This window comes from Ursus americanus, chromosome 25 (assembly GCF_024610735.1).
Source record: "Ursus americanus isolate L20-20 chromosome 25, mUrsAme1.1.p, whole genome shotgun sequence".
In the NCBI taxonomy this organism is placed as follows: Eukaryota; Metazoa; Chordata; class Mammalia; order Carnivora; family Ursidae; genus Ursus; species Ursus americanus.
Window position 1 is genome coordinate 25,852,027 of NC_142151.1, and position 23,335 is coordinate 25,875,361.

The window sequence follows — 23,335 nt, forward strand, 5'->3', positions numbered from 1 at the left end:
GATTTACAAGAGAGAGCATGTGCCGGGGGGTGCAAGGCAGAGAGGGAGAGAATCTCAAACAGACTCCCTGCTGAGTGCCCGACTTGGGGCACCACTCAGGGCTCAACATGGGAGGCTCCACACGAGCTCCACAAGGGCTGAATCCTAAGGCCCATGAGATCATGACCTGTGGTGAAACCATAAGCCTGGCACGTAACTGACTGAGCCACCCAGGCCCCCCTTTTTTACCCCTTTAAACATGACTCCCAATGACCATCCTTGAAGGTGTTAAGTACATAAATATAATGTGACATCAGTTTTGAAATAGAACAATATTTTCTCTCTCCCTTTAATATTCTAATCTAAATAGGTATGTTATTACCCTCATTTCTTACTAAGAACAAAATTACAGGGGCATTTTAACTCAATATCACTTTTTCTCCTTTAGAGCTTTTCATTTTCAATTGATTCAGAGCAACCATGGAATTAATTTAAAATGCTACAAATGGAACACTTTTTTTTTTTTTTACAAAAAACAAACCTGCTGTATTTTTATTTCCTATGCATACATATCAATGTCTGTCACCATAAATAATACTTTACAGTTGCAAATTTGATTCCAGAGTCAAAGAAAAAAAATCCTTATTTAAAATATGTATCCTCCAGTGGGATATTCTCTTATCCTCTCGTGTCTTCTAAGAGTATAGTTATTTAAAAATGAGAGTTTTGTGCTCGGGAATACCGTACTCCCTTTCGTGTGCCTCCAGTAATTTCCTTGGCTCTTTCATATAGGTCTGATGCTCCGGGCTTGGTGCAGAGTCTGATGGACAGGGATTGGGCAGCCAACAACAGTGTGGATAAGATTCCTATAGGGCATCAGGCCAAAATTGTATTGAAAAATTCCTCCGGCATGGAACAGCAGCAAAGCAAACCCCATGATTTTCTGTAGCTTCTCCTGCACAGTTCGAAGCCATGAGCCTTCAGGTTGTTAACTTGTTTAAACAGTTCATTTTCTCCAAAAGAAAACACTGGGACCAAGGAGGCACCATGAGTCAAAGCAATTTTAACAAATCCTTTCTGCTGGCAGATGAACAGAGTGAATTTTCCAGGATAGGCATCCAGTGATTCTTCTGCACTCCCAAGAATAATGATTGAAATGTTTCCACCTCCTTCCTTGCTCAGCACACGGGACACACTTTTCTTAGAAACTGAGACCGACTCACTAGTCATCAGATATTCTCGAAAGAGAGGACAGTGGATCCCAAAATGGGTGCACATGAAGATTTGTGGTGAAGCCAGGCAACAGCTCAAAGTCCGAATAATTTGTACAAAAATTTCCAAAGGCTCCAGCCACAAGCACTCCATGGGGGTGAAACCCAAATATATAGTTGTGACTTGGATCCAAGTTCCAAGTTTTGATGAGGTGAACTGGAAAATAGTCCTTAAAATACCTCCAAACGGCCCAGCTTCTGACCCAGTTGGATCTCCAGCCTCCTTGCTCCGGGGTATGCCAAAATAAAGCCATCTTATAGAGAGGAACCAATAGTTGTGTGTCACGGTGATTCCAATGCATATCTCTGCGAGCCCCGGGAAGGACCCTTTGCAGCACCGCGGCCATCAGCAGCCGCTCCGCCAGCGGGATGTTGAGAGGCGCAAACACGACCTTTAGGGTCCGGCCAGGGAGAAGACTGCGCCAACTGCCAGCGTCTGGAACCTGGTTGCTCCGCGGCGCCTGGGAGGAGCGCATGGCCGGATCCCGGCCCTGTGCTGGACGCCCTCGGTCAGCCACAAATGGAACACTTCTAAGCAGACACTAAATTAAGTTCGCACCTTTCACTAGGAAGAACTTGTTTCAGTATACACAACTTTCTACATTTATAGTTTCTACTGAATATTCAGACAGGATAGACATATATACTGAACCATATGAAATTGCCAATATTCAATTATGTTTTGCACATAAAAATGTCAATTTCATATGGTTCAGTCAAATGTGTTCATTTTAATTATGGAAATAGAGATCTCAATGAAATCAAATTTGACAAGTATAAATTCAGATCCCAGAGTTTCCAAATCTCTACAATAATATGGAAATTTCAAGATTTGCTCACATTAGCAGCATGTCCATAACAAAATTAGCATCTGGACACTTTTGTCCTTTACATAGGTGTAATTGTACTGCTGACTAATTGAAATATGCCCGTGTGAGGTGCATCGGGGTGGCTCAGATGGTTAAGCAGACGCTTAACGACTGAGCCACCCAGGTGCCCCTAAATTTATTTATTTTATTAACATATAATTATTATTTGTTTCAGGAGTACAGGTCTGTGGTTCATCAGTCTTACACAATTCACAGCACTCACCGTAGCACATACCCTCCCCAATGTCCATCATGCAGCTACCCCATCCATCTCTCCTACCCCTCTCCACAACCCTGTTTGTTTCCTGAGATTAGGAGTCTCTTATGGTTTGTGTCCCTCTCTAGTTTCATCTTGTTGCATTTTTTCCTCTCTTCCCCTATGATCCTCTGTCTTGTTTCTCAAATTCCACATATCAGTGAGATCACATGGTAATTTTCTTTCTCTGATGGACTTATTTTGCTTACCATAACACCCTCTAGTTCCAATCACGTCCATCATTGCAAATGGCAAGATTTCATTTTTGATGGCTGCATAATATTCCATTGTAAATATATACCACATCTTCTTTATCCATTTATCTGTCGATGGACATCTGGGCTCTTTCCATAGTTTGGCTATTGTGGACATTGCTGCTATAAACATGGGTACAGGTGCCCCTTTGGATTACTACATTTGTATCTTTGGGGTAAATACCCAGGGGTGCAATTGCTGGGTCATAGGGTAGCTCCATTTTCAACTTTTTGAGGAACCTCCATACTGTTTTTCCAGAGTGGCTGCACCAGCTTGCATTCCCACCCACAGTGTAGGAGGGTTCCCCTTTCTCACCATCCTCACCAACATCTGCTGTTTCCTGACTTGTTAATTTTAGCTATTCTGACTGGTGTCAGGTAGCATCTCATTGTGGTTTTGATTTGTATTTCCCTGATGCCGAGTGATGTTGAGCACATTTTCGTGTGTCTGTTGGCCATTTGGATGTCTTCTTTGCAGAAATGTCTGTTCACGTCTTCTGCCCATTTCTTGATTGGATTATTTGTTCTTTGGGTGTTGAGTTTGATAAGTTCTTTATAGATTTTGGATACTAGCCCTTTATGTGATATGTCACTTGCAGGTATCTTCTCCCATTCTGTAAGTTGTCTTTTGGTTTTGTTGACTGTTTCCTTTGCTGTGCAAAAGCTTTTTATCTTGATGAAGTCCCAATAGTTCATTTTTGCCCTTGCTCCCCTTGTTTTTGGCAATGTGTCTAGGAAAAAGTTTCTGTGGCCGAGGTCGAAGACGTTGCTGCCTGTGTTCTCCTCTAGGATTTCGACGGATTCCTGTCTCACATTTAGGTCTTTCGTCCAGTTTCATTCTTCTGCATGTGCTTGTCCAATTTTCCCAACACCATTTATTGGAGAGACTGTCTTTTTTCCATTGGATATTCTTTCCTGTTTTGTCTAAGATCAGTTGACTATATCGTTGAGGGTCCATTTCTGGGTTCTCTATTCTGTTCCATTGATCTATGTGTCTGTTGTTGTGCCAGTACCATACTGTCTGGATGATTACATCTTTGTAGTAGAGCTTGAAGTCTGGAATTGTGATGCACCAACTTTGCTTTTCTTTTTCAACATTCCTCTGGCTATTTGGGGTCTTTTCTGGTTCCATACAAATTTTAGGATTATCCGTTCCATTTCTGTGAAAAAAGTTGATGGTATTTTGATAGGGATTGCATTAAATATATAGATTGCTCCAGGTAGCATAGTCATTTTCATAATATTTGTTCTTCCAATCCATGAGTATGGAACATTTTTCCATTTCTTTGTGTCTTCCTCAATTTCTTTCATGAGTATTCTATAGTTTTCTAAGTACAGATTCTTTGCCTCTTTGGTTAGATTTATTACTAGGTATCTTCTGGTTTTGGGTGCAATTTAAATGGAATAGACTGCTTAATTTCTCTTTCTTCTGTCTTATTGTTGTATAGAAATACAACTGATTTCTGTGCATTGATTTTATATCCTGCCACTTTACTGAATTCCTGTATGTTCCATGTGCACTAGAGAAGAATGAGTGTTCTGTTGCTTTGGGATGGAATGTTCTGAAAATATTTGTGAAGTCCATCTGGTCCAGTGTGTCATTTAAAGCCCTTATTTCCTTGTTGATCTTTTGGTTAGATGATCTGTCCATTTCAGTGAGGGTTGTGTTAAAGTCGCCTACTATTACTGTATTATTGTCAATGTGTTTCTTTGATTTTGTTATTAATTGGCTTATATAACTGGCTGCTCCCACGTTAGGGGCATAAATATTTACAACTGTTAGATCTTCTTGTTAGAGCCTTTAAGTATGTTATAGTGTCCTTCCTCATCTCTAATCAGAGTCTTTGGTTTAAAATCTAATTTGCCTGATATAGTGATTGCCACCCAGCTTTCTTTTGATGTCCATTAGCATGGTAAATGGTTTTCCACCCCCTCACTCTCAATCTGGAGGTGTCTTTGGGTCTAAAATGAGTCTCTTACAGACAGCATGTAGATAGGCCTTGTTTTTTTTTTTAATTTTTTTTATCCAATCTGATACCCTGTGTCTTTTGATTGGGGCATTTAGCCCATTTACATTCAGGGTAACTATTGAAAGATATGAATTTAGTGCCACTGTATTGCCTGTAAGGTTACTGTTACTGTATATTTTCTCTGTTCCTTTCTGGTCTATGTTACTTTTAGGCTCTCTCTGCTTAGAGGACCCCTTTCAATATTTCTTGTAGGGCTGGTTTGGTGATCACAAATTCTTTTAGTTTTTGTTTGGCCTTGAAGCTTTTTATCTCTCCTTCTATATTCAATGACAGCCTAGCTGGATATAGTATTTTCAGCTGCATATTTTTCTCATTTAGTGCCCTGAATATATCATGCCAGTCCTTTCTGGCCCGCCAGGTCTCTGTGGATAGGTCTGCTGCCAATCTAATGTTTCTACCATTGTAGGTTACAGATCTCTTGTACCCCGCTGCTTTCAGGATTTTCTCTTTGTCTCTGAGATTTGTAAGTTTTACTATTAGATGTTGGAGTGTTGACCTATTTTATTGATTTTGAGGAGGGTTCTCTGTGCCTCCTGGATTTTGATGCCTATTTCCTTCCCCAAATTAGGGAAATTCTCCGCTATAATTTGGTCCAATATACCTTCTGCCCCTCTCTCTCCTTCTTCTGGGATCCCAATTATTCTAATATTGTTTCACCTTATGGCATCACTTATCTCTCAAATTCTCCCCTTGCGATCCAGTAGTTGTTTATCTCTCTTTTTCTCAGCTTCTTTATTCTCCATCATTTGGTCTTCTGTATCATCTGCTCTTCTGCCTCGTTTATCCTAGCAGTTAGGGTGGCCATTTTTTATTGCACCTCATTAATAGCCTTTTTGATTTTGACTTGGTTAGATTTTATTTCTCCGGAAAGGGATCCTCTAATATCTTCTATGCTTTTTTCAAGCCCAGCTAGTATCTTTATAATCATCATTCTGAACTCTAGTTCTGACATCTTACTAATGTCCGTGTTGATTAGGTCCCTGGCAGTTGGTACTGCCTCTTGCTCTTTTTTTTTTTTTTTTGAGGTGAGTTTTTCCGTTTTGTCATTTTGTCTAGAGAAGAATAGATGAATGAGAGAACAAAATGCTAAAAGGGTAACAACGACCCTAGAAAAATATACACTAAGGAAATTAGAATAGACCCAAAACCCGGGGTGGGGGAGAAAAAAAAAAAAAAAGAATATGGTCAGGCTGGTGAATAGAACAGAGCCACACACTAGATTTTCGGTGTATTTTGGTTTGTTATTAGAAACTGCCTCCCAAAATTTTAAAGAAAGAAGAGTTTATATATATATATATACACACACAAAAAAATATATATATATACACACACAAAAAAATATATATATATACACACACAAAAATAAGGGTAAATACAATGAAGGGATGGTATATGACTGTAAAAATGAAAATTAAAAAAGATTTTTAAAAAGTAATGATATATAAGAAGTTGGTTGAAAACAGAAAGAAGAAAATTAAAAAAAAAAGGAGGGAATGTGATCGATCAGGCGGGTGAATAAAACAAAGTCATACAAAATTTTAAAAATTAACTTTGAAAGACTAAAGAATCACGGGAAAATGCTATGTGCTGTATTCCCCTAATGCTGGAATTTTGCAGTTCTCATTGATTAGTAATCTTGTTCTTGGCTGGATGGTCTTGCTGATCTTCTGTAGGAGGAGCCTGTTGCAGTGTTCTCAAGCGTCTTTGCCCCAGGTGGAATTGCACTGCCCCTGCCAGGGACAGGCTAAATCAACGGCTTGGGTTTGCTCTCAGTAGCTTTTGTTCCCTGAAGGCTTTCCGTACAGCTTTAGAGGACGAGAATAAAAATGGCGGCCTCCCAATCTCTGGCCCCAAAGGAGGCAAGATCTCAGGACCCCACTCCTCAGTGCGTCCTCAGAGAAAAGCAGTCAATCACTCCTGTCTCCCTGGTCTCTGGCCGCACTCTGTGCTCACCTGGCCTGTGTCCGAGCATTTCTATCTCTGGCACACAACCCTGTTTAGAGTCTCCAAACCCAGTAGATTCCTGCAGCACGCTCAGTGCTGCTTCTCCCCCGGGGGAGGAAGAGGGTTCTCCCCAGATCTGCCGCTTTTTGGGCCCTAGCTCGAAGAGCAGGGGCCCAACTGTGCCACGGATCCCGGTTTATGACCATCCCGAGCTGAGAGCCCACTCCTCGGCTCACTCTTTGCAGCGGCTTCCCCGGTCCGATACCTGGGAGCTCTGCCACGCTCAGGCACCCCCAGTCTTTCTGTGACCCTGATGGTCGTAAGACCACACTGTCCCAGCGAGGGTCCCACCCCCTGGCTTATACTGGAGCAACATCCCTCACCAGAGCAGGTTTCTAAAAGGTTTGATTTTGTGCTCCGCATTTCTATCACTTTCCCGTAGTGGGCTAACGCAGCTCCCTCCCCACCGCGGTCTATCTTCCCATATATCACCTGATTGACTTCTCCGCACCTCCTACCTTCCAGAAAGTGGTAGCTTTTCTGTTCATAGAGTTGCTGCTATTCTTTTCTTCGATCTCCTGTTGAGTTCGTAGGTGTTCAGAATGCTTTGGTAGCTATCTAGCTGAATTCCTGGGACCAGACAAAATTTAGGTCTCCTACTCCTCCGCCATCTTGCTAGCCCCCTTCCTCAGCATTTCTCGTAAGGCAACTCTAGTGGTGATGAATTCCCTCAGCTTTTGTCTGAGAAAATTCTTTACCTCTCCTTCATTTCTGAAGGGCAGCTTAGCCACAAAGTGTTCCCATTTGTCAGGGTTTTTTTGGTTTTGTTTTGTTTTCTTTTCTTTTAGCACTCCTGCTAGATCTCACTCTCTTCTGGCCTGTAGGGTTTCTTCTGAGAAATCTGCTAATAGCTTTATGGGGATTAACTTGAAAATTAGAAGCTTTTTCTTCTCTTGCTGCTTTTAAGTTTCTTTCTTTCTTTCTTTTTTTTTTTTTTTAGAGTTTTAGTATAATGTATCTTGAAGAAGATCTCTTTAATTTTGCTTGGTCACTTATGAGCTTCATAAATTTAGATATCCAGATTTGGGAAGTTCTCATCCATTATTTCTTTAAATAAGCTTTCTGCTCCTTTCTGCTCCTTCTGCTCTTGTCTTTCTGAAATTCCAATAATTCACAAATTGGTTCTTTAGATGGCATTTCATAGAACACCTAGGCTTTCTTCACTCTTTCATTCTTTTTCTTTGCTCTCCTCTGACTGGATAATTTCAAATCCCGGTCTTCTATCTCACAGATTCTTTCGATTGATCTCCTATTGTTGATGCTCTCTATTGCATTTTCCTTTTCACTTCATCCATTTCTCCAGAATTTTTCATTCTTTATGGTTTTTCTGTTCTACTTTTCATTTTGTTCATGTATTGCTTTTCTGATATTGTTGAATTGTCTTCTTGTGTTATAGCTCATGGAGTTTTCTTATAACAGCTATTTTGAATTCTTCATTGGGTAAGTCATAGGTCTCCACGTCTTTGGGTTCAGTTACAGAAAGACTGGGATCCCTTGGTGAGGTCATTATTTTGATTTTTCTTGGCCTTGAAGTTTGCATAGTTGACTTCGCTCTTCAAGTAGCAGTCAACTCTTCCAATACTAACTGCCTTTGGGAGCGATAGATACTATCAGCTCTCCTAGGTTCTGAGACTATCTCAGACAATCTTTGGGTACATCTGTTCCACACTTCTTGCTCCCCCTTGTGGCAACATTTTTAGCTTTGTATGCCTTCTCTGGATCCTGCAATGCACCAGGCAGAGTGCTGTCAGCCTCTCTCATTTTCCCAAAGGTGGTACTGAAGTTTGTGATCTCACTTGGCCTGCAGATTTGAGCCAGCTTTCTGCATGTGTTCACTAGCTATCTATCTGATTTCTCACCACTGCCTTCAGGAATGTGCACAGCAAGGTGGCCAGAGTGGTGGGGGTGTGATTGAGTCATGTGGAGTGCTGGAGGTTGCCCATGGGCCAGGTGGAGAAAGCCATGGGTAAGACATTCCCAACAGGTTGTAAGTGTTTCTTCCAAGCATCTGAATGCAGTCAGTAGGATCCACATTCCTTCAATGCCTTCCAAGAGTCCTATCTGTTGTTCTCCCAGCCTTTTCCCGCCTCCCATTCATGTAGCTCAAGATTCAGTACTCTGGATGGGTAGAGAAAGGAGACCTGTTGGCAGTGTCCTGCACAGCTGGGGAAGCCAGGTACACACACATTCTCCCTTTCACCCATGGGACAAATAATGGGCTGAGGTCTCTCTTGGCCTTAGGCTGTGCTGCCTTGGAGGAAGTGTGATGCAGGTAAAGTCAAGCTGTTTCTTGTACCCACTTCAGTGTGTCCAGACTTGTATTTTTTGTTTTGTTTTTTGTTCCAGTGGTGTGTTGAAACTTCTCTAGAAATCTGGACTTCCACAAAGGCTCTTTTGTCCATGGGTAATTGTCTCAGGTAGTATATTCTAGGGGCTCCTGGAACATGGCTGAAGAGGGACTGGATCCAGTTCACAAACTAGTGCATGGTCCATAGATGGAACGAAGATTTGTCTCCCTATTACCTGACACACAGGTAGGTGAGACTCCTCCCAGGTTCTTTGGCATATGATAGATGCTGGATCCTGCAGTTCCCTCAAAGGCACTTTTGTCTTAGGTGAATGCCAAATTTTTGTTTTGGAGGGTGGGAAGAGACAAAAACATGGGACATCTTTTGCTACCATGATGCTTTGTCAGAATCTTTTAAAGTGCACCTGTTCTCTCTAGGGTAACTTTGATTCCTGCAATCATTATGTCTGGACTTAAGCTTAGATTCCAGTTTTGAATGGGTAACTTTTTAAAATTTAAATTCTACTTCTCTTGACTAGTAAGTCCTTAATATGGTTCCTGTTTCAAAAGAACCAACAACTAATAGTCATTCTTCTATGTTCATCCTAAAATGGTTGCTTTCATCAAAAGGCTGGAATGTATCTCAAGATAAGGCCAAGTAAAGCCTGATCCTCTGTGGGGGTGGTGAACTGGGAGATGCTCAAAAGACATCTAGTTAAGCAAGCTGAATGAGTCAGCTAGATGTTGACAACCAAAAGGGAATAATACAGAAGGCTACTGGCACAGTAGTTCTGAATGAAGCCATAAAAATATCTCCTCTCCCCCTTGGTAGAGCACAGTAACAACAGTTCATAAATAGTACCTAAAAGTACAGACTGTGATGTAGATAAGACAAGACTGTAAACAGGCAGCATGGTCCTAGCACACTGGAAAGGGAGAAGCATAAGTCAAGAGTACAAAGGGATCCCAGTCTTTGAAGATGCATTGTGCAAGAAACATTTTGGATGAAGAAATAAACCAGGAACCCCAAGTGGGCACAAGTTGAAAACTGGGTATCTAGAATAAGACACAAACATCAGAACCCAAACAGAATTATATATAATGCAATAATTCAGGACTGGATTATAGCTCCCTAAATCTTCAAGGCACTAACCAGGCCTGGTCATTCTTGTGCGTAGGTGAATATTTACACACGGTGGTAAGGAATAAAATGGCTCTAGCTTAGGGGAGAGGACAGATGCAAGGGCTGGGACCAAGATAGGAGTTGATAAAAGAGCAATATTAATTTCACTGGCTTGACAAGGGAGCCCAGCAAACCCTTGTTGAAACACCAGTTTTAATAGAAAATACTGACTCTATGTTTAAACAAAGCTTTTGTCCTCCTCTATGAACACTCAAGGAAAAATGACAAGCCTAGAATTCGCATTTAACACTGAAACAGCATGTTTCTTGTAGCATGTTATGAGCCTCCAGATGAAGAAGTCTCACCAAATACACGGCATACAACCATGACATTTCTGAGAGGTAAAGAGACCAAGATTCTGTTCTGGGCTAAAAACAAACCACCTAGTAACTTCCTTTCTTCTAAGTCTATGAAGTAAACTTCACGCTTCTTTTCAATATGAAAAGTGAATGGACAGTACAGTTTTAGCAGGAAAAAAAATGCAACATTATTCAAATGGGTAAATATAAATTCTGCTTTTAAATGGCCAACATGTACACAAAATAATTTAAAGTAAGATATAAAATAAACAAAACAACATTCTTATTTGGAAAAGCACTGTATATGATGTGGACTAATAGAAAAGATTTTATATTAAATATTACAAATCTCACCTAAATCCTGATAGTTTTTTTTAATGCTTAAAAATTGTTAGTCAACAAATGAATTATCTTTCTTCTAAAAGAACACTCTAATATTTTGCATTCAGAAATTTTAATAGTTTTATTTGGCAAAGAGAAGCCTAAGAATTTTTTAAAAAACATTTCCAGAGGGAACATCCTTTTACCATAAAATAAATTTGTGTGATTTGGAAGGACAAATTTCAAATGTATATTTTTTGATATATGTGCCAATTTTACAATTAATACAAAAAAGATAAAGTTAGTTGAAATATTTTAAAAATGTAAAAACCAGTCCAGGCAACATAACTGTACAATCTTGCTGTAAAAGTACTTATAACAAATTCTGCCCAAAATACGTATGCAATATAGTAAATTTTAGTTCCTCAAGTCATTGCTCACTGCCGGCTGGCTTTGCCATTTTCTGTTGTCTCCATTCTGAAAAACAGAAGGAAAAGATGAGTGGTAAAATAAATCATTCAGTAACTACCCAGATTTTTTCTTCAACTTTCACACGAAATTAAACTCTATATATTCATAAGACAAAAGAACATCAGTCCTTTAGAAAAGGACTACAGTTAGGGTCCCTCAGGTTACTCTACCTTCCTTTTTTCACAGATAAGAGTGAAAACTGAAGCGCAGAGAAATAGTCACTTTCCCAAGGTTTCATTTCAAAAGTCACTTTTTTCATGTTACCTGCTCAAGCTTGAAAACTAAGGAAAAAAATCTCTACCATTTAGTCAAAAATTTATTTCCTTTTCCACTAAAGAAACTCCTTTACCAATACATTTTCAAGAGGTCTTCCAAAAAGGATATTAAAATAACCAGACCTGAGACTTAATTCAATTAAAATCAACATTGCTAATACTGTATTGCTTAATAGAAAAGTATTTCTCCCCCATTTTTTATAAGATTCAGTATTGTATATTAAGTTGTTCCCCGATTTTTCCCTCTGTGATGTTTACTGAGCAATGACACCCTCTAAGGATTACTTTCAGGGTTATGATCAATATAATCAAATCTTTTATAAGTACCAAGAATCAAAGCAGTTAATTCTTTCTCTTTATAGGTAACATGTATCAGCTCATTATATTAGTAATAAAAAAATTGCTGAACACAACAAACAAGCAGTGTTTATTACTTTAACTTATAATAAAGCAATTAGGAAAACCAATTTCTACAATAAATAATACAGACCCATTTTCCTCTTTAAGATGTTGATATAATTCAGCTCTGTTATTAACAGAGTTCAAACGTCCAGCAAACTCCTGATGTTTTCTGGAATTGGCAGTATTGATTCTATTACTCCACAGGGATAATAAGGACACCGGCCCTGGTGTTACATGTGAAAGAAGAGGAAAAGGTAGAACAATTTATTACTTCAAATTTTTCAAATTTAAAAAATTCACCTTTAATTCCATTGTTAATTTTATATAATTAAAGAATATCATCTTTCCTTATTCCAAATGTTCAGGGGTCCCCAAGACCAGCTACTAGTTTGGTGATTTGTTGGATGGATTCAAGTAACTAAACATAAAGTTATAATCTGAGCTAAGAATCACTGCAGCAACAGAGTAAGGATACACAGCCAGATCAGTAAGAGCAAAAGATACACTAAGCAAAGGATGGAAGAATCCACCTGTAGGCTTTCCATGCTCTCTCCCTGCAGTGAGGGGGTCACACCAAGTGCATAGTCCCTCCAGCAGCAAAAATGTAGCCATGTGTGTACAAAATTTCTGCCAGGAAGCCTGTGTAAGACTCAGAATCCTGGATTATTAAGAGCTGGACACAAAGGCATTCTCTGCCAAACTACAATTACCAAAAGTCCAGACTCTAAGGTGGAAGGCAAGTGTTCAGTTCAGATGTAAGACAAAATAACTTCATCATATAGGGAATGTTTTAAAAGCCAAGTTCCCAGATGCCAACCATGGGCCAAACTTGTAAGGAGGCTTTCTTAATGATAATAGTTTCAAGCTTACTATGTTCTCTCTTTCCTGCACAATATAAAAAAAGGCAAAGCACTAGCACAGCCAAAACAATTCTGAAAAGTAGAAAAAAGAAGACTCACTACCTGATTTTAAAACTCTGCTTATAGTGATCATGACAGTATTGTACTGGCAAAAGGACAGATACGTGGACCAATGGAACAGAAGAGAAAATCCAGAAATAGACTCCCACATATAAAATCAACTGATATCTGATAAAGGTACAAAGGCAATTCAATGAAGAAAAAAATAGTCTTTTCAACAAATGCTGCTGGAACAATTAGGATATTACATTAAAAAAAAAAAAAAAGAACACTGACTCATATCTTACACCATATGGAAAAAATAAAAAAACCAAACTCAAAATGGATCATGGCCTGAATGTAAAATCTAAAACTACAGAACTCCTAAAAAAACATGTAGGTTAGAATAAACCTCTGTGACTTTGGGCAATGCAAAGATTTCTTATAGATAACACCAAAAGGATAACCATAAAAAATTTTCTGATATACTGGACTTCATCAAAATTAGAAATTTCAGCTCTGCAAAAGTCACCTAATGTTAGGAGAAAGACAAACCAGACTGGGAGAAAATATTTGCAAATCACATATCCAACAAAGCATGTGTATCCAGAATAAATAAAGAATTCTCAAAATCCAACAAAAAACTCTCAGACAACCCAATTTAAATATAACCACAATATCTGAATAAGCCCTTTATTAAAGAAATATATACGGATGGAAAATAAGCAAATGAAAAAAGGCTCACCATCATCAGTCATGAGGGAAATAGAAAATGAAAACCATCATGAAATACTACTACATACCTAGCAGAGGAGGAAAAAGAAAGAAATCTAACAAGTGCTCTTGAGGATGCAGAACCACCTGAACTCTCATTAACTGCTGGTGGGAATGCACAATGATACACCCAGTTTGGAAAAATGAGTTGGCGGATTCTAATAAAGCTAGTTATATACAATAGGTTAAAAAAAAAAACCTGACAAACACACAACACAGATGAATCTCAGATGCATTATGCTATATCAAGTCGGCCAACCTCAAAAGGCACTATACTTTAGGATTTCATTTATATAGTATTCTGAAAAAGGCACAATTATAGGAGAAGAAAACATATAAATGGTTATACACGACCGGGAGTAAGAACAGTGTAGGATGATTACAAAGGGGCAGTCCTAGAGAATCTTTTGGGTGATGGAACTGTTTAACTCACAGAATTGCACACCAAAACAAGTTAAAATTACTGCATATACCTTTTCCAAAACTAAATTAACAAAAGTCTTTTCTTTTTCTTATTATAAAACTAATACATGTTCATTAGATAAAATTTAGAAAACAACATACAAAGGAAGAAATGAAATCATCCATAATACCCCTGGCTCTAACAGCTATAAATATTCTGGTCTTTCTTCAATGCCAAGAAAATGACATTTTGGCTTTTCTGTTATTTCATCATACAAAGAGAGCTGAAGAGATTTTCACCAAATCTAGAGGGCCTATTTGGAATAGCCCAACCTCATAGGCAGAGTATATCTCAGGCACAAAATTCACTTTGGAGAGTCTTGGGAAGTCATTTCCCAAAACAGATGAAACTACAGTCTATAATAAAAGGTCCATATAAGTTGCTGATTAGAAGAGACATGTGACTTAGGTTGTAATGGAAGAAGAAACAAATTTCAAGTACTAGCCTTGAAAGGAAAGTTATAAGAGTTGAAGACAGCGATTTGCAACTAAGCTGCTTCTCATATGGGCCACTACATTTAGTGCTTCCAATGTGTGAAGCATCAGGGATCTATTTAATTTAAAGTGACAAAAAAAAAAAAAATAAAGTGACAAGCGGGTTTATGTGTGTATACAAACTTCTTTTTAAAAATAAAATGGAGATCATGGTGTATATGGTTTTGTAGCCTGCTTTTTTTCTCTTTACCTTATATATTCATTCATTCACTCATTCAACAAGTAATAGCTGAACTTCTACTATGGGCCAGGAAATTGAGTGGTAGTGATATAAGAGTAAATTTTATTTTATTATTTTTTCTTCTTATTAATACTTTCTAAAGATTTTATTTATTTAGCAGCAGGAGTGACCGGCTGAGGAAGAAGCAGGCAGAGGTAGATGCAGGCTCCCCACTGAGCAGGGAGCCTGATGTGGGACTTGACCCCAGAACCCTGGGATCACGACCTGAGCCAAAGGCAGACACTTAACTGACTGAGCCACTTAGGCGTCCCATAACAATAAATTCTTAAAAGTCCCAGCATTTTGGGTACCCGGCTGGCTCAGCAGGTAGAACATGAGACTCTTAGTCACCAGGCCGCGAGTTCAAGCCCCACATTGGGCATGGAGCCTACTTAAAAAAATAAAAAGCCCAATATTTTAAAATGTTTCAGATTAGTAGTAGAGTCATGAAGTCAATAAGCAGTATCAATGCAGGACTCTAAGTGCTACCCCAGTGTAATCCTGGGGTGTAATGGAAGCACCTAACTTAATTAGGAATGGAGGTCAGGAAGTCATTCCTGAAAAAGGACTTAAAGTTGAGATCTGAATGACACACATTAGCAAGAGGGAACAGTAATCATTATTCTTGGGCTTATTATATAAATTCCACCCTACCGACACACTGTTATTTAATTATTTTCTTACTAATAGGGTTTGGTTGCTTGTAATTCTGTCACTAACAAATAATTTTTGGAGTTCTATTTTCCAAGCAACATCGAAGCATTGTTTAGATTAAGCCTAAATTTCTCATCCTAATCAATCGGCATATTTTGGCCTGTAAGAACTAGAATAATTTATCAGACATTTATTTATTTTCCAGGCACTCTGGTTAATGCCTGAAAGGCAAATATTGTAAGATCACCTTTATCTCTGACTTCAAAGAAATCAGTGAATGGAGAATATTTACAGGTATCACATTATATATACACTAAGGAGAAGTATATAAGAACACAAACAAGGCTTCTCCCTAGGATGAGCTCCCAAAAATCATAATATGGCCAGCCCCCAGGTCTTATTACCTTGCCATTTATCCCAAAAGGACTAAATCTAATTTATCTTCAAGACAACTAAAGCCTACAATTTCAGGAGCCCCCAAACCCAACTCATATCTCTGATACCCAGAATTCCTTCAAGAAGGAATTAAGCATTTCAGTCTATAAATAAGAGATAAAATGAAATTAAAACATTGTGGCTTTTTTTTTTACAATGAAAACATTACTTATAATTCCTTTACTGAAACTCATTCACACCACACTGTAGATGGGTAATATTAGATCTATTCCTAAGTTCAGTAGGAGTTTAAGGAAAAGAGTTTGTCTTCAATAAACTTAGCATACTTAGTACAGAATCAGGAATGTAAAAGAAGTCAAGTTTACATAATTAAAATTTCTTAAAACACAGACTTTATAATAAAAGTGCTTATTTTCCAAAGGCTTCATTAATGAAGGTATGACACTACTTTTTCTTTAGTGCCAACAAATACATTTTCCACCTGTATTTTCCAAGGCTGTAAAAAGAATCTCCCAAAGGATATCCAGGAACAGTTAGTAGCTCTTCCTCATATATACAACAATATTAAATGACACTGCAGAAAACGAACTAAATTAGAAAACTTTTAACAAACATAGTTACCAACACAATTCTTACCCTACCTTTTGATTTTTCTACTGGTGGAGTTTCATCCATCTCAACAAGGGGCTTTTTGTTTGGAGGTTCTGGGGAATCAGGTGAATCTTTTATAATCTCAGCTTCAGCCAACTCCTCTTTTCCACGTTCTAAGATTCCTTTCAATCTTTTAGAGGGACAAACAATAAAATTTAAAGTTTAAATTTTGAAAAATCTAACTGGTTCAATAATTAAACTAAACTTTGCAAACTGGTTTTAATAAAAGCTGCTCTCACGGAGGAAACCCAGAAACTAATCAAAAGATAAACTTCAACCTAGAATCGGGTAAGAAAACTTAATGAATTAAACATATTTCCCTTTTCCTCCCACAATAATGTAATAATTCAGTAATATAGTTCGCTGTAAAATAAGAAAACATGGGAGGAAAATTTAAGAAGTTAAAAATGTCAGAAATGTAATCTTTAGAAGAAATGTCACAATTTTAATTTTTACAAATGTGGACAAAACACTATTTCAAATTACAAATAAGATTAAGAAATCTATCATCATTTGTGTCCTAGTTTATGTGCTGTAGAAATGTATTTACAGTCCGCAAATTAAGAACTAACCTCTAAGCTCATTTTGAGTTTCATCAGAGAACAGAAACACCTCAAAATATATAAAGATCAGTGTGTCTGAACGAGAATACGTTTCTTCCCCCTCTTCTTAAAGTGAGCTAATTCTGTTTCAGAAGTTCAATAGGCCTAAGAAAGAAATGAACTTCTATGGTCAAAGAGAATAAAATGTTATACTTATTTTTGGATGAAATGATATGATTTCTAGAATTAGTTTCAAAATATTCCCATGTGGGAGGAATAGTGGTGGTGGTGGTGGTGAGGTGAGTGACTGTGGATATATATGAAATGAGATCTGCCATGAATTGTTAAAAATAAATGAGTAACTATTTGTTCTATTGTTGTAGATGTTTGAAATTTTCCATAGTAGGTTCCGTTTTGTTTTTAAGGGCCTTAACTAACATCGCCATTATAGTATTTACCTGATTCTTTGCCTGATTTCTGGCAAGGAGGCAGAAGACAAAGCCAGCTGAAATGTTATGATACTTTTATTTAGAAGCCTTTATTACTTTCTATGTTTTTTTTTTAAATTTAACCTTGATGTTATCATATAAATCACAAACTAAGGAAAAAGAGTGCATTATTGCAGAAGGTTTTCAGAAATAAGACTGCTCTTCCTCTATGCTCCCAAGGACATCCTGTGCCTACTTTTATAACTGCATTTTCCATACTTTGCTATAATCAGTGACTTACATGCCTCTCTCTACCACAACACTGTATGTTCTTCCAGGGCAAGAAATCTGACACCAAATGCCTGACATATCCAAGGCATTTAGTATTTACCGAACAAAGAAATAAAACCACATCTTTGATATTCATAATGCATAAAGCAAAGACTGATACCAAACACGGTATATTATGATTTTCAGAAGTTCATTAGGAAAAAATTAAACACTACCTTTGCCCCAACAGTAAAAAAAAATTACATTTTTTTTTTTTTTTGGAGAGAGGAGAGAGAGAGAGAACATGCGCAAATGCTTATACACACAGGGGTAGCATGGTAGGGGCAGAGGGAGAGGGAGAGAATCTTAAGCAGGCTCCATGCCTAGCAAGGAGCCAGACTTGGGGCTCCATCTCACAACGCTGAGATCACATGACCTGAGCTGAAACCAAATCAGACGCTTAACCAACTGAGCCACCCAGGTGTCCCTACAACTCTTAACCCCAACAAGACATCCTAGATTTTAAAAATGATAAAATTATAGTTATAAAGTGAAATAAATACATATTGAATGAATGTACGAATGTGCTATACACAGAATGTGATACGCCAAAAGGCACCATGGCACTACATTATCAACAAGTCACCTCTCTGAATCTTGCCAAGATTTCTCCTGTTCATAATCTTTCACTGCTTTCTCTGATTTGTCCTCTTTGTCCTCCCTCTTTCTTCCTCGTTTCTTTCGTTCTTCTTCTTCTGGGGGTTTGCTCCTACATGCCATCAGACATTCCAAGACTCTCTGATGTTTCTCCGAGTTGTTGATATGAGCTCTGACAAGGGTTTCTAATTCATTCCACATGATACGGTATTGTTCATCTCTGAAGTAAAGATTTAAAATAAGGTTCTTAGAAATACTCTTTAAATAATATTGAAGTGTCACTTGCTACTGGTAAAATAAAATAAAAGGAATCATTAAACATGGACTTTTTCTTCCTAGCTAGTTCATGGTGTAATTCTAAGTTATAATATACATTTCTGCTATTCTGTATTTTATATCATTTCATCTCAATCATATATATGTACCTATATACACCTCCAACCATATAATTTACATATGAAATGCGTTAGCTTAAAAAACAGTATGTATCAAGTAATGTGATATAGAGAGAAAGTAAGAAAAACTACCTCTTAGGGCCTTTTCCTCTTGTACCAACTGTGGAAATAGGCAGAGGATCATTCTTCCTTTCCATATCAACTAAGTTGTATATTGTTTTTTGACAGTTTAACACATCTTCTTCTGTCAAAGATTCTTTCACAATAACACTGGCTAATGGAACTACCTGTTAGAATTTTTTTAAGAAATAAAAAGAAAATCTGTCTTGAAAAACAAATATCAAAGCATCTAGGGAGAACTTCAATTGATTTTAAACATCACCATGGTGAGATAACCCATAACCACCATTTCAATTTTCTATTAGTAATTCTTTATCTGTAGCAAACTCATATATTTGATTCTTTGCTCACGAAATGATATCTGTAAAGAACATATAACTAATCTAGAAGAAAGGTTGAAAACTATTTAATACTTACCGCTTGCATGTTAAAAATGGTGGTTTGTGAAATAATCATAGGCCAGTAACGGGTGTGTTTTTCTAACTGATCTTTTGCTCGCTCCAAAGGGATCTCAAGACTTCCATCGATTTTATATCTGGGGTCTAGAAAAGGAGTTAATCTGTTTTCCCTCATAAATTCACCAAAATCCTAATGATAACCAAATAAAATAAAATTAGAAACTATTTTCTAATGTTTCAGTATGGATTACATGTAATAGTCTGTTTCCCTGATGTCTTCTGTCCTGTGATATGCAACAAAGTATTTCCTCTAACAGTCCCCTTACTAATTTTTTCCCTTCTTTTTGAACATGAAGCCTATCAGCCTTTATTACAGTGGAGATGAAGAAAGGCTCAAACATAAATGCATTCATGGTTCTTTCTACTTTTTAAAAACCAAGGAACACTCATATTTCTTCACTTCTATAATTTAACTCTTTTATATCATACACAGATAAAGGAAGGGATTAATCATATTAGAATACCAATGCTTACTTAAAAATTCCTTGACATAACATCAAAAAAATGTTAACAGTGGTGATCTTTGAATGATGGAATTATAGGTGATTTAGTCCTTGTTTTTGATTTAAAAAGATATCTATATTCCCTAAATTTTCTACAACAAATATTTTGTTTTCTCCTTATTAAAAAAAAGATATAAAAATAAAAAAGAAAACTCTGATCAAAAAGATATCTATATTCCCTAAATTTTCTACAACAAATACTTTGTTTTCTCCTTATTAAAAAAAAGATATAAAAATAATAAAGAAAATTCTGATCAAAAAGATATCTATATTCCCTAAATTTTCTACAACAAATACTTTGTTTTCTCCTTATTAAAAAAAAGATATAAAAATAATAAAGAAAATTCTGATCAGTATGTAACATTTCATGATTTACAAAGTACATTCCTACACATTAATCACATTTAATTTTCACAACCACCTCAAAGTAAACAACCATGAAGTACCGAACATAAAAGAGGGGAGGGGGACTGAAAAATTAAAATCAGAACAGAATTTCTACCAAAAACAGACACAACTTCTTTGTATATACCTTTAAATAACAAAATTTAGTATCATTTCAAAGTAGCAGCAGCCAAATATTGAAATGTTTTTATTTGTCATTAAGTTACTAGAAAATAAACTTCCACTTGAAATACTAGTTTAAATCAATTTCCATTGTTTCCTTATAGGTGTCATTGCTATCCATATACTTCTAGATATACACTGAATACATAAGGAAGACTATATAGTGATAAATAGCTCTTGTAAGTATTATAGAAAAGTCACCTAATCAAAATAATAATATATCATCAACTTCTCCAAACCCCATTTTGTCACAGGTCTCAACATGTAATAGGCATTCAATAACTACTTGCTGAATGTGACATAGTCAAAACACACAATTTATAAATATTAGAATCTTACTGTGATCCGGTAGTCTGTAACTCTGCCTCCACATCCTTCACTAATTGAAGGCGGATCTTCTAGAATGGATCGAGAACTGCTAAGGACATGCAAAAAAATCTCTCCTCCGTGGCTACTAAGCATATGACTAATGACTTTGGAACCTGACTTTCGTGGTTGTTCCAACAAAACAGAACGACCTGTCAAAAGCAAGATTATGCTATCAGTGATAAAGTTAAAATAGCCTCTTATTTTTTCCCTTAAAATTTATGTCTAGATTTTTCATTTCATTAAACCTCATATTTTAATTTTTTTTTAAAGATTTTATTTATTTATTCGACATAGATAGAGACAGCCAGCGAGAGAGGGAACACAAGCAGGGGGAGTGGGAGAGGAAGAAGCAGGCTCATAGAGGAAGAGCCTGATGCGGGGCTCGATCCCATAATGCCGGGATCACACCGTGAGCCGAAGGCAGTCGCTTAACCGCTGTGCCACCCAGGCGCCCCTTAAACCTCATATTTTAAGCAGCATTGGCTAATTCAGTATATCTGCATTTCCAGTCCTAAAAGTCTGAATTCTAGTCTTAGCTTTCTCTTGGTCACTCCAAGCTTACATTTTCAAAATAAGGATAGTGGTTTCTGGTATAATGTTTGGTTACATTCTTCATACATTACAAGTACATAAAATTTTTCTCCTGGACATCAAAAAGAAAAGTGAGATAACTGTTAGCTAACTCTCTAGTTAACAAAGCTACACAATATTTGGGGGAGAAAGCCAAGTCTCTATTCACTTCCACAATACCTCCTATATATCAGCATGGCTATGATAACTACTTTCTATTTCACATGACCAAAGGTTATTTAATCTGGACTTTATACAGTCTGATAATCAAATTTTGCTTAATTTTGACCTGCCACATCAGTGGTTTCGAACCTAGTTGATCACAAGAATCACTGGAGAAGCTATTAAGAATTTAAATCTAGTAAACTGGGGCGCCTGAATGGCTCAGTCGTTAAGCATCTGCCTTGGGTTCAGGTCACGGTCCCAGGGTCCTGGGATCGAGCCCCGCATCGGGCTCCCTGCTTGGCGGGAAGCCTGCTTCTCCCTCTCCCACTCCCCCTACTTGTGTTCCCTCTCTCACTGCCTCTCTCTCTAATAAATAAATAAAATCTTTAAAATAAATAAATAAATCTAGTAAATGGACTCTAATTTTTTTTTTTAAATTTTCACACAAGGAAACCATGGATTTAAAGTCATATGTGTTAAGAATCATATGGCATAATATTGAAAATATGTTTACTTATGATTAAGGTAAACTGTGCAAAAAAGAAGTCAATGTATACTTTGCAATTTAAAATACAACAGGCCAAAATAAATGGTCTGTATTATTCTACCAAAAAAATCAACTTAGACTCTAACAACCAAATCTTTAAATTAAAAATACTTTAAAAATATATTACGCAACATTTTTAGATATAACAATCTGAAAAGCATAAAGTCATCTTATTTTTAAACATCAGTAAAACTGCTAAAAGGGTACTTACGATCACATAACTTTTGGGAGGTAAAATATGTTTAGACTATCTTAAAGAAAAGAGCTTTCTAGAGTTCAGATTTTCACATTTCTTACTAATAATTTCACTTGTAATATTCTCAGACAAAACAACTAAATGTTGAAAATTACCATTTAGAAGAAAATTAGTAAGGCAGGAGGAAGGTCTACTATTTACGTCTACAGGTGAAATTCGGTAAGCGCCAGTGCAATAGTGTAATTCTGAAATGGAAGAAAACACTGATTTGAAAGAATATAATGGAATATGTCCATAATTAAAAGAGGAAAAAAAGTGTTCACTGAGCCCCTAAAACAATGAAAAACAAAAATTCAAAAAGAAAGACTAATTATCCATATATATATATATATATATATATATATATATATATATATATATATATAAAGAACTTTTGATATATTCTCTTCTCTTCCAATTTCTTTAAAATACCTACCAATGTTATTTGTCCTGGGTGTGCACCACTTTAATGTTATCGTTTCTTTAAATGAGCCTTCTCTACTGCTGCCACCTATGTGGGTATCACCTTTAAGAATAAGCCAGAAAAACATTATTAAATAGGTCACAAACTTAAAATTGTTTACCCAAGTCTTCCAAAAACAGTTTAAACTCTAGAAGAGAAAATACCTCTGGGAGAACATCATTTTTATACAAGTCTCCTAGAAAAATACCAAGTGGATTTGGATATTAGCTCTGATTAAAATATTATCCTCCAAATTTCCCATTAATTAATCATTTCAGTCACTGCAATGAAAATCAAGAGCAAAAATTCTTTAAAAATTTAAGAATCTACAACTGCTCCCCTCTGACAACATTAAATAAGTATTAATATGGTTAAATACTGAAAGAAAGGTTCAGGAATCTAAAATTCACAACTGATCATACTGAATCCTAATGAATTTGTAAGAAACATAAAATGAGAGGTCTAGAAAATAAATATATAAAAAGATGGAACAGTGAACATGTTTTGCCTTAAGGGGGTCTACAGTAAAATAGAGTGCACAGATGCTAATAAAATAATAATGAACATATACATTACAAATATTGTTCAATTTCC

General features: G+C 36.8%; 1 protein-coding gene and 1 pseudogene across 1 annotated transcript in view; both read right to left on the reverse strand.

Annotated features, from left to right (window-relative positions):
• Positions 1-686: 686 nt before the first annotated feature.
• LOC123801672 (2-acylglycerol O-acyltransferase 1 pseudogene) lies at positions 687-1,726 on the reverse strand (annotated as a pseudogene).
• Positions 1,727-10,880: 9,154 nt separating this feature from the next.
• The window catches only part of INTS13 (integrator complex subunit 13), a 28,134-nt gene continuing 15,679 nt past the window's right edge, over positions 10,881-23,335 (reverse strand). Inside the window, exons 9-17 of the mRNA XM_045811853.2 lie at positions 22,715-22,804; positions 22,395-22,484; positions 20,732-20,910; positions 19,282-19,452; positions 18,877-19,031; positions 18,339-18,569; positions 16,443-16,582; positions 11,990-12,125; positions 10,881-11,230 (exon numbers count right to left, since the gene is read on the reverse strand). Coding sequence (XP_045667809.1) covers positions 11,191-11,230; positions 11,990-12,125; positions 16,443-16,582; positions 18,339-18,569; positions 18,877-19,031; positions 19,282-19,452; positions 20,732-20,910; positions 22,395-22,484; positions 22,715-22,804 — 1,232 coding nt within the window. The 3' untranslated portion in view covers positions 10,881-11,190. The remainder of the gene's footprint in view (positions 11,231-11,989; positions 12,126-16,442; positions 16,583-18,338; positions 18,570-18,876; positions 19,032-19,281; positions 19,453-20,731; positions 20,911-22,394; positions 22,485-22,714; positions 22,805-23,335) is intronic.